The sequence below is a fragment of the Columba livia genome, chromosome 6, assembly GCF_036013475.1.
Source record: "Columba livia isolate bColLiv1 breed racing homer chromosome 6, bColLiv1.pat.W.v2, whole genome shotgun sequence".
Lineage (NCBI taxonomy): Eukaryota > Metazoa > Chordata > Aves > Columbiformes > Columbidae > Columba > Columba livia.
Genome location: NC_088607.1, coordinates 5,404,883 through 5,420,125, shown reverse-complemented (window position 1 = coordinate 5,420,125; position 15,243 = coordinate 5,404,883). Strand labels below are relative to the sequence as shown.

The window sequence follows — 15,243 nt, the reverse complement described above, 5'->3', positions numbered from 1 at the left end:
CTTTTGCTATGGCAACAGCAATAAAAGGATATAGAATGACTCCAAGAGGTCCTGTCTGCTGGGGAAATTGGTTGACATTCTGTAAGCCTATTCAAGCAGCAAAGGGTTTCATTATGTTCACTTCCCCCAGGCTGATGGGTCCCATCACGGTGGTGCCCCCCAGCCCACTGCCAGGGATGGGACAAGACGAGAGCAGGAAAAAGAGAGCTCATCCAGACCCCTAAAATCATGGGGTTTGAAAGGAAACGATCCTGCTAAAAGGAGCGAGAAGGATGCGGTTAAGTACTACTCGGGGAAAAAAAGAAAAACACCAGGTCAAAGCCAGCTTGAGGCTGATGAATCTCAGGCAAAGCTTAAATTCTGCTTCATCAGCCAATTCAGCAAACTGCAGACCCAGAGCTACAAGATACCTGGTGTGGGGACTGACTTCAGCTTAACCACCAGAGTTAATGCTTTTTGCCAAAAACGCACACACGTGGGTCTTAGCGCTGCTGTGGCCGGATTCTCAGCAGACGGACTATATGATGTCTTTCCCTTAAAACATCAACGCTCTTTTCCATCGATCGCTGTCATCTTCTATAGATCCCAATGCCCAGAGACTTGGTTAATGATACAGAAAAAACAAACAAACAAACTAGAAGAAAGGCCATTGTTTTTTGCACTCTGAATGGAATGAAAAAAGGAATAAACCACTAGAGATTGAGCATTCCGGCTGGTGAGTGTTATGCTGCTGGGGCAGGTTCCTATACTGTGATTTTTCACTAGTGAACCTTTCACCTGCATGACAAAATCCAGTCTTTCTCCACTTTCAGTTCAAAAATGTCATAAATGTCAAACTTGCCATAGTAACGGGAGCCTTACAGTCTTGCACAAACCTATCAAGCCGTCCTCTGCAGAGTCTGACCCAAGCTGTTGATTTCTTCCCTACTGACTCTGAATTGAGTTACTCACACAATCCTGTGCTCCTCATCTGCTCCCACAGTCCTCCTGGGGATGTAATTTTGGTTTTCACCCAACTGTAGACTCGCAGAATGATTTAGGTGGGGAGGTGGGACCTTTGGAGGCGAGCTGGTCCCACTCCCTGTTATCTAAACATTTCCGTTCAGCTGTCTATTTTTTGAATTTGTAAGAATTCTCTTGTATCTGTCTCTGAGCTTCACTTTATCTGTTGTCTTCTTGATCCTGCAACTGCTTAGTGGACTTTCACCCTGGGGACTGCAAAACACTTTGTCAAAGCAAAAACCAGCAGAGACGAGTGACTAAAGGAGGGGGAAGAAACTATCAGGAGTGTTCGAGGTCATAGCCCAAGGGCCTTAATCCATTAAAATAAACAGTAATCTTCCCCCAAGGAAATGTTCTGTAACTTTTAATCTCATTTCTTCTGGAGTTGATAGAAGCAGAGGGGAAAGGCATTGACTTTTTGTTACTTTTTATTTACTCAAATGCACAGGATACCGACTGTCTTAGCTCCAGCTTCATTGTTGTCTTACCTTACTTGAAATTCTTCCAGACAGTTTGATAAATGAATTGTGAAGTGGTCCAGCATCACTGGTTCTTTCTGCAGTGCTATCAATAGAATATGCTCTTAAAGTACAGATCTCCCCCAAATACCAGGGGAAAAACCCTTTCAGGAGAGCAGCTGCACACTGCATATGTGCTCTGTTTATGGAAAGAGTAAACATGAAAAACAGACACATTTGGTTTTAATTCACTTGGACTGACCCAAGGAGTCCTCCCCAGAGATAATACTCAGGTCAGCCCATAAATTTTCCAATAAGTGTGCATGAGTTTCACTGCATGTCCTCTATTAAGAAAAAGAAAAGCCAGCAAGTTGTGTAGGGAAGGATTTCTGAGCAGATATCTGATAAAGACACCGACACAAAACCAGTGTATTTGTGGACTATTTCACCAGAAAGGTCATTCATCGCACCAGCACAGATCCACAGCCCATGTGAAAACCTGCTCCTGTAGACAGAAGTACCTCATGTTACCAGAGGCAAGAGTCAGAGGCTCAGACACAACACATTGAATAATATCTTACCCTGCAAAGAGCCTCACTGAAGCCAACAGATGAAATCATGGGCTCAGATACCATTCAACACGGCTATCGCAACATGATCCATGATTACAGCTGCTGGGAAAACATTCCCACTTCTTCCCTCCACCCAATTTTTAGACAAATTGAAGGGATTTTGTCATAGAGCAGCAAATTTTTATTTTATCTTAGTTCTTTATGGCAACATAAATCTGGAAAATCCTGAAGCAGGTTCCAAAACATGGTCCTATTAATTGGAATCAAAATCTTACAACTTTTCTAAGTGTTCTATAGCAAATCGCAACACTGGACCACACCATGGTGTCCTGGCTCTGGTGGAGTCATCAAAACATTCCTCGTAGGCTTTGCTTTAAGCATCTGCTTATGTGGTCTGCTGAGCCCAAGCCCTGCAATGCTACAGCTCCCTGCAAAAAGTGGCATTTGTTAACGGAAATCCACTGATCTACAGTGGCTGGTGTTACCGCTGCATTGACTTTCGATATGCTTTGTATTCGTTTTACTTTTGGGTTTTATTTCGCTGACACAGGGAACGACAATTTTGACTCATCGCTAAGGCAATGACAGCCGTTGTACAATATAAAGGATGCAAACGCAGGATGCCACCCATTGTGCAACTAGAGAATTCACCTCCGATTTCCTGCCGCTACCCTGATTTCACAACACTAACATCCCAGCATTTAGTCTTTGCTGCATTTGGGGTTTCTTTTATTTTTCGATTGCCTTTTTCATGACAACGGTGATGATTCCAGTGTTACTTTAAGTGCTATACCCAATTCAGGTCTCTTACACGGCTTTGAAATTCGAAAATCCTAAACTCCCTTTCAACAAAGACATAGCTGGAAGCACAGGAGGACAGCCCTGATGTACGCCAATTTATCTTAATTCCCCAAACTCAAGCCAACTGCTCTCAGTAATATTCCACTGAGGAGTTAATATTGATGAAACTTTGCCAAATACAAGAGCAAAAATCCCTTTTTTCAATTAGATGTTTTTAACATCTCCAAAACAGAGTTCCATCACGCGACAACATCTTGAATTAATTGAGCTACGGGCAATCCTCGTTCTTTTTTGTGTACTATGAAATGTAGGAAACACAGATGCTGTCTGTTTAAACTGTCAAACAAGTTTCCTGATGGTAGCTATCATGTCTGCTACAGACTTGCTGGTTTTAACAAATGTTGTGAATGTGAAGTTGGAACATGTGTGCAAAATATTCCAAGCTATAAACATTGGAATCATTAGAAGTTTGGTGAAGGTTTGTACCATCGTTGTGAGAAGAGCTGTAACCGCACTGGTCTGGATAAAGGGTTTCAGGAAGGCTTTTCTATTTCAAATATTACCACACTTCTTGTGAAAAGCCTTGTCACCCAAAACAGGAGACCCTTACTTAAAACTGCAGGAAACTAAGCAAATAGTTGGTGCATAAAAAACCTTTGATTTTTCTCAGTTCAAGTTAAGAACAAAAGAAATGCTGCAGGTAATTTATGGCATTTCTTATTAGTACAATCCTTGAAAAACAGGAGGCTTAACTCAGCAAGAACTCTGAGAAATCTCAGATGCTGCATCTAACAGCCAGATACCATCTCTCCACACACATTTCTGTAGGTAAAATTGTTGAGAAGTACGACAAGCATGAGATCTTTATGGGCCAGACACACCTGAGTGACTATTGCAGGTGTGCAGCAGGGAAAAGGGACAAGGCCATGGGGGAGAACTTCCAGAAAAGGGGTGAAATCACAAGATCTGTGGTTATTCTGATGGGCTTCTGAGTCAGAGCTGACACAATTAAGATATTGAGCTTATAAATTCATGCTACACACTAACTCTATCCTTTTAAGAAGGGCTACAAGAAGCTTTGCTATAGTACACGGTTACTTCTTGATCCAGATGATTTCTATCTCCAGTAAAAACAAGATGCATAGACAAGTGTTTGTAGTAGTAGTAGGTGTTTCAGGAGATCATAATCCTGATTCTACTTACTATAAAATACACTAATGAACAATGGTATAGGGAAGTTTAAAAAGGATTACAGATGCTGACTGGAACAGGAGCTGAAAAACCTCTTTCTTGTTATGTCAGAATGAACCTTTTGATTAAATATCCAACTATTACTACACATCACTAGCAATTGGAGGACGTAATGAGGTCAGACTGCTGGCTTTTCAAACCACCGCATCATTTCTGCTCGATGCAGGATAAGAAAAACAGATTACACCCTGTGGAGCCGATTCAGAAGAGAGCTCGGGCTGCCTGCCAGGCCAGATACCGGTCTATTTGATTTCCCTGACCTTACTTTTGCGAAAAGCAGAGTCACTTCTAAAGGCCTCAAGAACTATATAGGGGTAGGAAACCATTCTGCACTCAGCTACTGAGATTTGGGAGCTGCTTCCCTGCCACAGTCACACTCAGTAAGAGCGATTTGGAGCGATGGGATTTTCTGAGACCATCAAAACACTTTCAAGTACCGGCAAATTGAAACATAAGGTGCCCATGGGGAGAGACATGACATTGTGAAGCCGGAGCTCCAAGGCATTTTGGATCAATGTACAACGCGCTGTTCATGGGACTCAGTGAAACAATTACAGCCCTCCCGTTGATTGCCTTTGTTTTCTACCATGAATCAATAGATTATCAACTGTAAATGTCAATGTGTTCGTTCTTTCCTAGGAGGTCACTCTGCAAGGTAACAGTGAAGAACACACATTACTTGACTAAATACACTTTTGAATTACTAGCTATGGACAAATGTCTCAATTTCTAGGGAACTGAAAGATCCCTATATGTGCAAAAGAAAAAGTGAGGACACAAAAAACCCCTCAAAATCTCCAGGGAACTGTGAATGGAAAATCAGCTCTTAAGATGTATCAAAATCTTCAGGCATAGGAAGCGTATTCCTCTTTGTAAACAGGACGTCTATTTAGACACCTTCACTCCTTTGGACTGAGTGGTTTTCTGTTGGGAGAGTTCTGCCTTTTCAGGAACGTCCGTTTTTAATTTAGCAAGTCTCATTTTTCTCTTTCAGTATTCTGTTTTTTCCCCCACTGTGGAAGCAATAATTATTATTTTTATTTTACAATACAAGGCAATAAAAGAAAAATATAGATTTAATATATCAAAAGCAGATCAAAAGAAGATGCATGAGCTCCAATTTCATTACACTGCACTGGAATTCCTAGAATATCTTTATCCTGTTAAACAGGCCCATGAATACAGAAGGTTTGAGAGGATCACCACCCGCAGCAGGTATTGATTTGGAGTGAAGGGTGTCAGCCATGCGATGGGGGCTTTGCATTATGTCAGAACCTGAAGCTTGTTGGTGTAAAACTGAGACTATACATTAGTCGAGGTCCAGCATTATTCCCTTGACTTTGCTGCCAGGTCCCACTTTGGGCAGCCACCTTTTATCTACATAAATGCCCTTCTCATCCCAAGTGAACACTTAAACCGCTGAAGGTTTTCATCAGGTTGCTGCCATGTCTATTTTTGCTGAGAAGGCAGCGTCTCACGTATCCCCCAATTACAACTTGGTAAGAAAGTGCTAATTTATTCCTGGCTGAAATGTGCTGACAGCCTCCAAATGAACGAAGGAAGTGACAGAAATACTTCTGTCTCACAGAACCATGGAACATCCCCATTTTATCTAAGAATGACAACGCCTCTCCATAAAAGTATTTGTAGAGAGGGAACAAGCTATAAGAGTTATCATAAAGTATACAAGCTCTCAAGGATGCTAACATAGCAAGAGGAGTATAAAAATACAATATACAATAATATTATAGAATATTATGCAATAATAATATGATACAATAACCAGGAAATCCAGTGTGGTGATTTGAAAGGTCAGCATGGGGGAAGTCCCCTCTCCTTGGATGGTCCTAAGGCACCACCAACCCTCCAGAAGACACAACACATGAAGCAAGAGATTCCTCTGAAGCCCAGCTCCTCCCAGCCTTCTGCCAGCTCCTGGATAGCAGTTTATTCCCTCCCTTTACTGAAACCAGCTTAGAAAGGAGTATTTATAAAACATCTGGGATGTTATGGACTGCAAAAATCTCAACTTGAGGACACCTGCAGCACCCGTCGCAAGAAAGGCTCTTCCAGGCTTCCAGGCACTGCAATAGTCTATTTGTATGAAAAATAACAAATAATTTTAAACCAGGAAGCTTCTTTTTTCAACTGATTTGTCTTTGGCTACTTTCATCTTGAGCAACAGAGACTGATACGTTCACGAAACAAATGGGTTGCAATGCCCTTGGCAATAAAGTGTTGCAGTCTCATGACCTCTAAGTTCACTACTAGAAACCTGATTTTGGTATCACTCTATTCCCTGCATAGGTGAGAATGAAGTCCTGATATCAAAAATAACTTATGATAAAAACAAAAGAGGGATAAGGAAAGCAGAAAAATACTGTACTTTTTTTTTTTCCCCAGCTTTCACAATCAACGCACTAGAAACCTTACCGAGACAAGACCCCCCAGGGCAGCTGTGAACTGAGCATTGGTTTTTCTTTAACTTAAAATGTTGTGTTTGACTTAAAACTATCAGTTGGCTTCTGAAAAGGCCTTAGCAAGGGAACGGACAAGCCATCAGTAACCAAGTGCAACTGCTAATTGCCAGTGAGCGCAACACACACCTCTCCCACCAGCAGATGCAGCCACACTGTTCATTTTTGGAGACAGCATTCTCCCTGAGATGCACTGATTTAGTTCTTGCAAACCCATTGCGAAATATAGGCTAGCTATCAAAATGCAAGCAATAAACAGCATATTAGACATTACTAATGCTCCGACTGCACATGGTTTGAGAAGAGTTGATCAATTAAACTACAACATTAAAGGGAATATCAAGAATTACTTAATCTAGATTAAAATCAAAAGCATTTGGAGGTGGATAACTCTGACATCTGGCCCACCCTCAAGTGTTCTACGGATCTTAATTTCAGTAATATACTAGCAGTATAATTTTAATAAATCTAGAATTGTAAAATCCAGACTATTAGTTTTAAAAATCAGGATTAGAAGCGATTTCAATAATTTTTTCATTAGCTGAATGATGCACAAATTTAAACTTGGAACGAGATATTAATGAAAGAGACCCAGAAAATGTGGATACTCAGATAAGAAGTAACCTTAGTGCTATGATGAGGTTCGCAAGCTGGACCATGCCCTCTCGTGGCTGCAGGTTGAGAGCATTTAAGGAGAGAAAAATTATATTTGCTGGTAGAGTAAGGGTTGGTTCTTCACTGTATTTTACAGAAGTGTGGTAGATAAACAGAAAATACAGATCTGTGTTAAACAGAAAAAATCAGTTAGGATAGTAACAGTTCTTATGTTGAAAAAGCAACATTTATTTGCTGATGTAAAACACTGAAATAATTATGACCTTGATTACTGGAGCAGCTGGCACTAGGACACCATGCTAAAAAAGTGGACCAATGGGGGAATATTTAATAAAGCTCAATAAAATATCTTAAAAATATGACTATTTTGAAAGGTAATTGGGATTGTTTAACTTGGAAAAAATAGCAGGTTGACTTGGTGACAGTCTTCTAAAATGTCTAGAGCTGTTGTAAAGAAAAACTACAGTGATTGCTTTTCTCATTCAGGAAGGACAGAACAAACCAGGTTCACTTGCAACCAAAAGTATGAAAAATAAATACCAGATATTAAAATCTTTCAATAACAAGGCTACTACGGACTGCAGAAAATCACTTTAAGGAACTTATTGAACTGCCTTCGTTAGTGATTGATGCAAAGAGGGAAGTTCACCCCGTGAGGCTTTAGCGTGGAGAAGACACGGGAGAAGCAGCAAAGAGTTTTTCTAAGTCCCATCCAGCCTACACCTTTCTGATACTTTGTAGACATTGTATGAATTCTGTTAAAATTCTCCAATTTTTTTGCTATAAATGCACTACACTGAGCTTAACTTGTTCCTTCCCCACCCCCCTCAATATTTTACAATGCTCCATTGATTTCTCCTAGACAATGGGAAATGAATAAAATCTGACATATTTATTTTAAAGCCGGCAGCAGACTCAATTGTAAATAAATCCTGCTCTTTCTGCACACAAAGGTTGCAGACTGACTGTCCCTGAGGACTCTGCTCTCTTCTCACTACTTAATAGACTTTCTAACACTTTCTTTTGTCCTGATAGCAATCTCTCAGCAGGACTTCTGGCAGACACATGTATTATGTGTCAAAACCAGAGTGGAAATAACGGATGGGAAGCACAAAAATCTGATGGGAATAGTTATAATGAGGAAATGAATATAAATAAAACAGCAAAACATAACCGTGAAGAGATACAGCCAAAAAGCTTCTGAGCTGTTACTTGATTTGCCCAAGATCAGCCCGTTTTCAGAGTTAAGAGTGTTTTGTATTAATATAGATAGCATTAACACATGCTATACTTGGTTTTATATGTTAATTTCATCTATTTACATTCCTATTTATTTTAATTAGAAAACAAAGCTCTCTCAAAGATGAGCCTTAAATGTGCTATAAAATGCATACGGTAGATTAATTTATAGAATACTATTTATTTAGGAATCTACGGACCACAACTAGCACCTGAACACTATGTTTAGTATGAGTTGTTACTGTACATCTGTTTCTGTAAATGCATTTCAGATTATACAACATATTTTGACACCATTATCTTTCTATTTAAGCAGCTCTATTCACAACATTTTCTGTTTATTAAGTGTTTGTATACTTGGCAACTTAGTCACTGTACTTTAAAAAAAAAAGAAACATATAAAATGAGCTTATTATAATCAACCTAGCTGGTATACTCATTTTGTTAGCAGCTACGGTCCACATATTTGGTTGACACCATGTATAAAGGGTGTTATTTGTTAATATATAATTTGTTTTCCACAGAGCACTTTTATTTCCCCAGTGAGATTAATCTCTGTCTCACAACTAAAGGCAAATCACATGGCTACATACCTGTTAATGATCCTCTGACCAGGAGCCACCTTCGGTTCCCCTCTCTGTCACACAGGGTCACAGAATCACAGAATGTCAGGGATTGGAAGGGACCTGGAAAGCTCATCCAGTGCAATCCCCCCATGGAGCAGGAACACCCAGATGAGGTTACACAGGAAGGTGTCCAGGCGGGTTGGAATGTCTGCAGAGAAGGAGACTCCACAACCTCCCTGGGCAGCCTGGGCCAGGCTCTGGCACCCTCACTAAGAAGTTTCTTCTCAAATTTAAGTGGAACCTCTTGTGTTCCAGTTTGTACACATTGCCCCTTATCCTATCACTGGTTGTCACCGAGAAGAGCCTGGCTCCATCCTCCTGACGCTCACCCTTTATATATCTGTAAACATTTATGAGGTCCCCCCTCAGTCTCCTCTTGTCCAGCTCCAGAGCCCCAGCTCCCTCAGCCTTTCCTCACACGGGAGATGCTCCACTCCCTTCAGCATCTTGGTGGCTGCGCTGGACTCTCTCCAGCAGTTCCCTGTCCTGCTGGAACTGAGGGGCCAGAACTGGACACAATATTCCAGATGTGGTCTCACCAGGGCAGAGTAGAGGGGAAGGAGAACCTCTCTGACCTACTAACCACCCCCCTTCTAATACACCCGAGGATGCCATTGGCCTTCCTGGCCACAAGGGCACAGTGCTGGCTCATGGTCATCCTGCTGCCCACCAGGGTTGGTCATCTCCAACCCTTCCTCAACCAAGGAGAACATCTCATCACCTTACCCTCTGAAGGACAACCACAGAGTCAGGGCTTGGAAACTCTCCATCGCTTTGACTAACTTAAGAAAATAAACCATTTGGCAAGTGGAAACAATCATCTTTCTTTTTTTATTTTTAATGCTCAGTATGTGAGATTATAAGTAAAAGGCTCTGAAGGTGCAGCTTTATAAATATATTGGGTACAATACGTGGCTGTGATGCTTCTGGAAATGCTGATGATTCCCCCAAAACATGGTGATGGTTTCTGCTCTAGATATTGTACACACCCTTCCAAAAGCAGACGTTCCTCTAGCAGGACTGGGACAGAACAAGCAAGAAGAACCGTTAACAGACTCATGTCTGGAGGATTATCTGGGACAACCGGAATGAGAGGGAATTCAGAAATAAATGGCTGATCAGGCTGGTCAGTTCAGAACAATCACCCGGCACAGACATTAACAGAACTTCTGACTGATGGATGTAGACTCCAAAGGAGCAATGAAACAGAAAAAATAAATATTCCCAGGAGTACGATTTGAAGGACAAAGCCTTGGAAACTGGGCCACCGCAAGCCTTGGCACACCGGGATTTCGAGCCCAGGTGGCATTTGGCTTCAACAAAAATCTCATTCATGGAATTACATGGAATTCTGCCCCTTTCAACGGGAAAACAAATCAGTGTTCGGTTACCTTTGTGCATGTAATCCAGATTTCTGAGTTGCTTGTTTGGCTGTTTGCTTCAGATAAAGCATCTTTTCAACCAGCTAGAAATGGTATATAGCTTAACTAAAATAAACAGCTAGTACTATCTAGCCTCCACTTGTGAAAATCATTCTATTCTATTCTATTCTATTCTATTCTATTCTATTCTATTCTATTCTATTCTATTCTATTCTATTCTATTCTATTCTATTCTATTCTATTCTCAAAAGAACTACAAATTCTGTTTCAAAGCATAAACTCTCCATTAATTTGTCTAAGCCAGAACTAAAATTTAGTTGTAAAATATGGGGATATGTTTGGAACTCAGAGGTATCCCTTCTCACCACTACTACTGTTTTTGACTCCCCAGATTCTGCTGAACACTTAGGCAACCTCCAAGAGAATGAATTCCTACAAAGTAAGACAGAAGTCACACTTGTCGCTATTATTTACTTATAATAATTCACAGAGACTAGAAATAAATTTATTTTCTATACGACTAGAAATAAATTTATTTTCTATAATTAGAAATCAAACAGGCCCGGTGAAAAGCAATTACAAACTCAACATGCAGGTTCTTTTGCATTTAGTGAAATGTGTTGATGCTGAAAATAAGTAAGCTTCCCATTTATTTCCAATTAAAACAACGAAAGGTATTTTTTAGCACTGGTCAGAGATCTGCACTTTCTTACAACCATTTTATGCTCATTTATCAACAGACAAGGCAACCTTAGAGATTAAGTCTCACAAATTAACTACACTGAAAAACCTCTTATAAAATAGGTTGTACTAAATTAAACATCTCTAAAGTCAACAATTCTCAGTGACAACATCTTATTAAATAAAATTGTAATAGTGGTGAATTTTCAGCTCCTCTGAAGTCAATAGCAAAATTTACAGAACTTCATCCTCAGACTCTTCCATTTCTAAACCAGGGATAGAGTTATCAGTCCTGAAGAATATCGCACCAATTTCCTTCTAAAATAACACTGAAGAAGCGAGTCAAATCTCGGCATACTACACCAGATGAACTCAATTTTTGACTTAATCTCAACGTTGACTGTTTTTTTTTAGATATACATATATTTTTGAGTTCAGTAAGAGTGAGAAGCTCGCGTGGTGCTGCAGTTCCAGGGGAGGTCAGAAAGGAAAAGCACCATGTCAGAATTCACAGAAAACGGTCATTTACCTTTAGTGGTCACGCCAATCACAACTTCAAGCTGTACTCAATTTTCCATTTTATACTTACCTCACTTCTATTTAACTGCAGTCTTTAAAAGATGCCCAAGAGAAACAGAGCATCATGTGAAAGTCCACTACATATCTAGAAGGCAAATCAGTAACAAATTGCGGGCACAAAAGATGGAGTTCCTCAAGAACTCTCAGTGATGAGGGTGATGTTACATCTGCTCCCTTACAATTTAACAAAAACTTCTCCAGGAGCACAGCAAGAACCATCGTTAAATGGTTTTCATAATCTTTAAGATTTTGCAAGTCATACTAGAACTCCTCTGTGCCCATTAACTGATTTTATGTAATATATAATGTTTTTCTCATTTAGTTTGGTTTGAAGCCATATGGGCATGACCGCTTTCCAACACATTGGGTAGGCAAAAAATGTTACATTATTTAACATTTCACTGAGTGACAAGAGTATTTTCTCCACAGAAAGGAACTCCTTATTATAATGTTCATAAGTCACATTTAGTGGTTCTCCCCTGACAATAGGTTTAGATAAGACATGGACAAACTACCTTGTTTGGTATACAGAAGCTTCTCTGTACCAGGCAAGAGACAAACACATACCAGATTTAATGTTGACAGACATAATTGATTTTGTTGCAGACTGGGAGTAGATCAATACAATAAATCCCCTTAATAAGACATAAAATTACTTTTTTAAATTACTGTTGAAGCTGTGCTCTCTGTCAATAATATTTAAATGATCGAACAGATATGGAAAAAAGTTACATCTGCAATGCACTTGAATCCCCAAATTCTTACGTCTGGTTCCACATAAAAATCAACCATTAATATTATCGGCCAAGTGTTTAAAATTAAATCAAGCCCATGAATGACAAGAGATGTTACTCTCAGAGAGTAAAACTTCCCTGTCTGGGGAAAAACATCTACACATATATTCTTAAATAAGAATCTTTCTTCAATGTTTAACAAGAAAGTTCAACTTGATTCAAGGTGAATATGAGCTCCTGTTATATCCAAGAAGATACACAAATGCATTGGTATCATTTCAATGTTGTGATAGGCTACTGAATTATACAACGGTGTTATTTCCCCAAATTCCTATAACTTGTATGACTTGGTAGGGACACAAATTACTAATGACAGCGTTCATATATAAGAAAATAAAGTGCTTTGATAAAGCATCACAACTTCCTGTGTTTCCAACAGAAGTATTTAGTAAAACATTATTAAAGATGTTAACCCGTGAGCTGCTGCACCATAAACAAAACAGTCAGTAAAAATGCAGAAATATGATATTTAAGTCTTTCCATACAATTCTGTAGAATAAAAATTGCAACAAAAGCCAGCAGTGGTACCTCAGTCCTTTTTTTTAGCATAGTATTGAAATGTGCACTGAGGAGCTCCAGGGGAAACCTCCCAAGCTCTATTTCACATGAGCGATGTGCATTAAAATATCTGCTCTTTTTAGACAAAGGATAAGGCTTATACCAAAAAACCCACTGTGCCACTTGGCTGCATATCTTTGGTATATTTATAGTGCAACTATTCTCTTTCTTCTCCAAACGGGAAAGTTTTCCAAAGCCCTGCATCATCAACTCCTACATTCACTAGGACCTCAGACACTAACCTACGGCTTTAAACAAATGAAGAATGTGCAGTGAAGATATTTTCCTCCTGGTTTTTAAATATACTACTGAAATAAAATTAAACCATGCCAGATTTCACGTTAGAAAGTAACAGCACATTTCAAATTCTCTTGCAAGAGTTCAGGAGCATACAAATGCGAGCATACATTTCATGGCAATTTTAAATGACAGATAGCCAAGGTGCTATTCAAAAATATTTGTAATTTAATTATTATTATTCTAGATTTAGTCAACCTTTGCCTCTACAAAAAAGACGCCTGTTTTTAATTTTGCTTAGATACTTTCAATTACTCAAAATGCACAGAAAGGCTAGAACTACTTAATTAAAATATATTGCAAGCATGTTTTTCTAAGCTTATACTGCTAAAGCCTTGCTGTATTATAAATTTTATTGGAGCTGGCCTTTAAACACAGTACCATGTATTCACACAAGCCTGGATATATACCTGCGTTTTGTACTGCTATTTGCGTAGACATACCAACCAACACACAACTACAGTAGACACCATCCAGTGGCAGTGCAATAAAATGTAGCGCCATCAAAATGCCATTTAATGATTTTTTTCAACTCCTAAACAACAACATCCTTTCTGAACAGGTCTGGCCAACCAAACTTGCGTATTGCTGAACGCTGGCTTCGTCGCTTGGCCCCTTCCTTCTTTTCTTGTACACGCTGTAAGGCATCACGATTCTCTTGTGAAGTACCCTCACCCTACCCAGCTCTTTAATACGACCTTCATCAACTGCAAAAGAAGCAGAGAACACAAAAAATTAGTTATGCATATTGTCCATATGATCTTAATTTATGCAACGAACTTCAATATGCGTAATGAAAACTGTATGAAGCGATAAAATCAATCTGCGGATGAAAGCAGAGCTGATCCACAGAGCCGTCTTCTTGAATCATGGCTGCAAACAAAACCTAGATTGCAAAGCAATTGTATTTGTGGTGTGTGAAAAAATAAATCACGCATCACACATTTCTAATGGTGATATATATAGCATTTCTGAAAATACCTCTCTTGTTGTATTTTAAAATTCACGTTTGTTTGATGCTCACTGGAGGCCACTTCCAGAAGTGAAACTCTATCTGGGAAATACTTCCAAACACAACTAACGAGATTTGCTGTTAATGCCATATTGCACTTAATTCTTACACCACTTGCAAACCCACCAGCAAGAAGCACTCCCCCAATTGTGAAAAGTGCATTGACAGCAACAAGAAGCCTCCGTACTGTTTGCCTCAGGTAAGCATCAGGCAATAAGATACCTCCTTCCCAGGTAAAACTCCCTGGCCCCCCAGCCCCCATCTTTTTTCCCCTCATTTATACTGGTTCCTGAGTTTTTCTAGTAGAACAAAGTTAAACAAACGTCCTTAATTCAAGTCTGAGCGCCGAGCTCCGCAGTGCAAGCGCTAGTTGGGTGGGCATGACATAATTCCTCAAGCTTTCAAAGATACACACACCATAGCTGAATGTTGTTAACCTCACCTACAGACCCCTTGTGACTTAACTGAACCAGCATCATGCACATAAGAGCATCGTGGAACAAGTTAAAACTTCCTTATTTTAATGATGCTGCTACTATTGATGAATAATAACATTATATAGCCGCTGCCTGTCAGAAAAATCTGTTCTACAGTGCTAGACAACTCTAAAGAATGTGAGAGAACACACCACGTGGCCAAGGCCATTGAAGGATAAATTCATAAAATTATTATAAAACATCAGTAAAAGAAATTTTGGACTTTTTCTGAACTTTAGGTTTAAAAAGCCACCAATGTGAGAGTCAACTTACACACAGAAGCTGAAATAAGAGTTTGAGAATAGAACCATATAAATTCAAACAGTAAGAGAGATGCTCACTAGAACATCAGCATCTGGGTACATAAAGTACTCAAAGATTCAACCTTTTCTCAGCATGAGGATATTATTCTGACTGACAAGA

The 15,243-nt window shown here is 39.5% G+C and overlaps 1 protein-coding gene across 6 annotated transcripts in view; it reads right to left on the bottom strand.

The window, feature by feature from the left end:
• Positions 1 to 10,927: 10,927 nt before the first annotated feature.
• The window catches only part of ATE1 (arginyltransferase 1), an 85,799-nt gene continuing 81,483 nt past the window's right edge, over positions 10,928 to 15,243 (bottom strand). For all 6 annotated transcript variants that reach the window (XM_065066843.1, XM_065066844.1, XM_065066840.1 and 3 more), the window contains one exon: positions 10,928 to 14,039. In XM_065066843.1, coding sequence (XP_064922915.1) covers positions 13,861 to 14,039 — 179 coding nt within the window. In that variant the 3' untranslated portion in view covers positions 10,928 to 13,860. The remainder of the gene's footprint in view (positions 14,040 to 15,243) is intronic.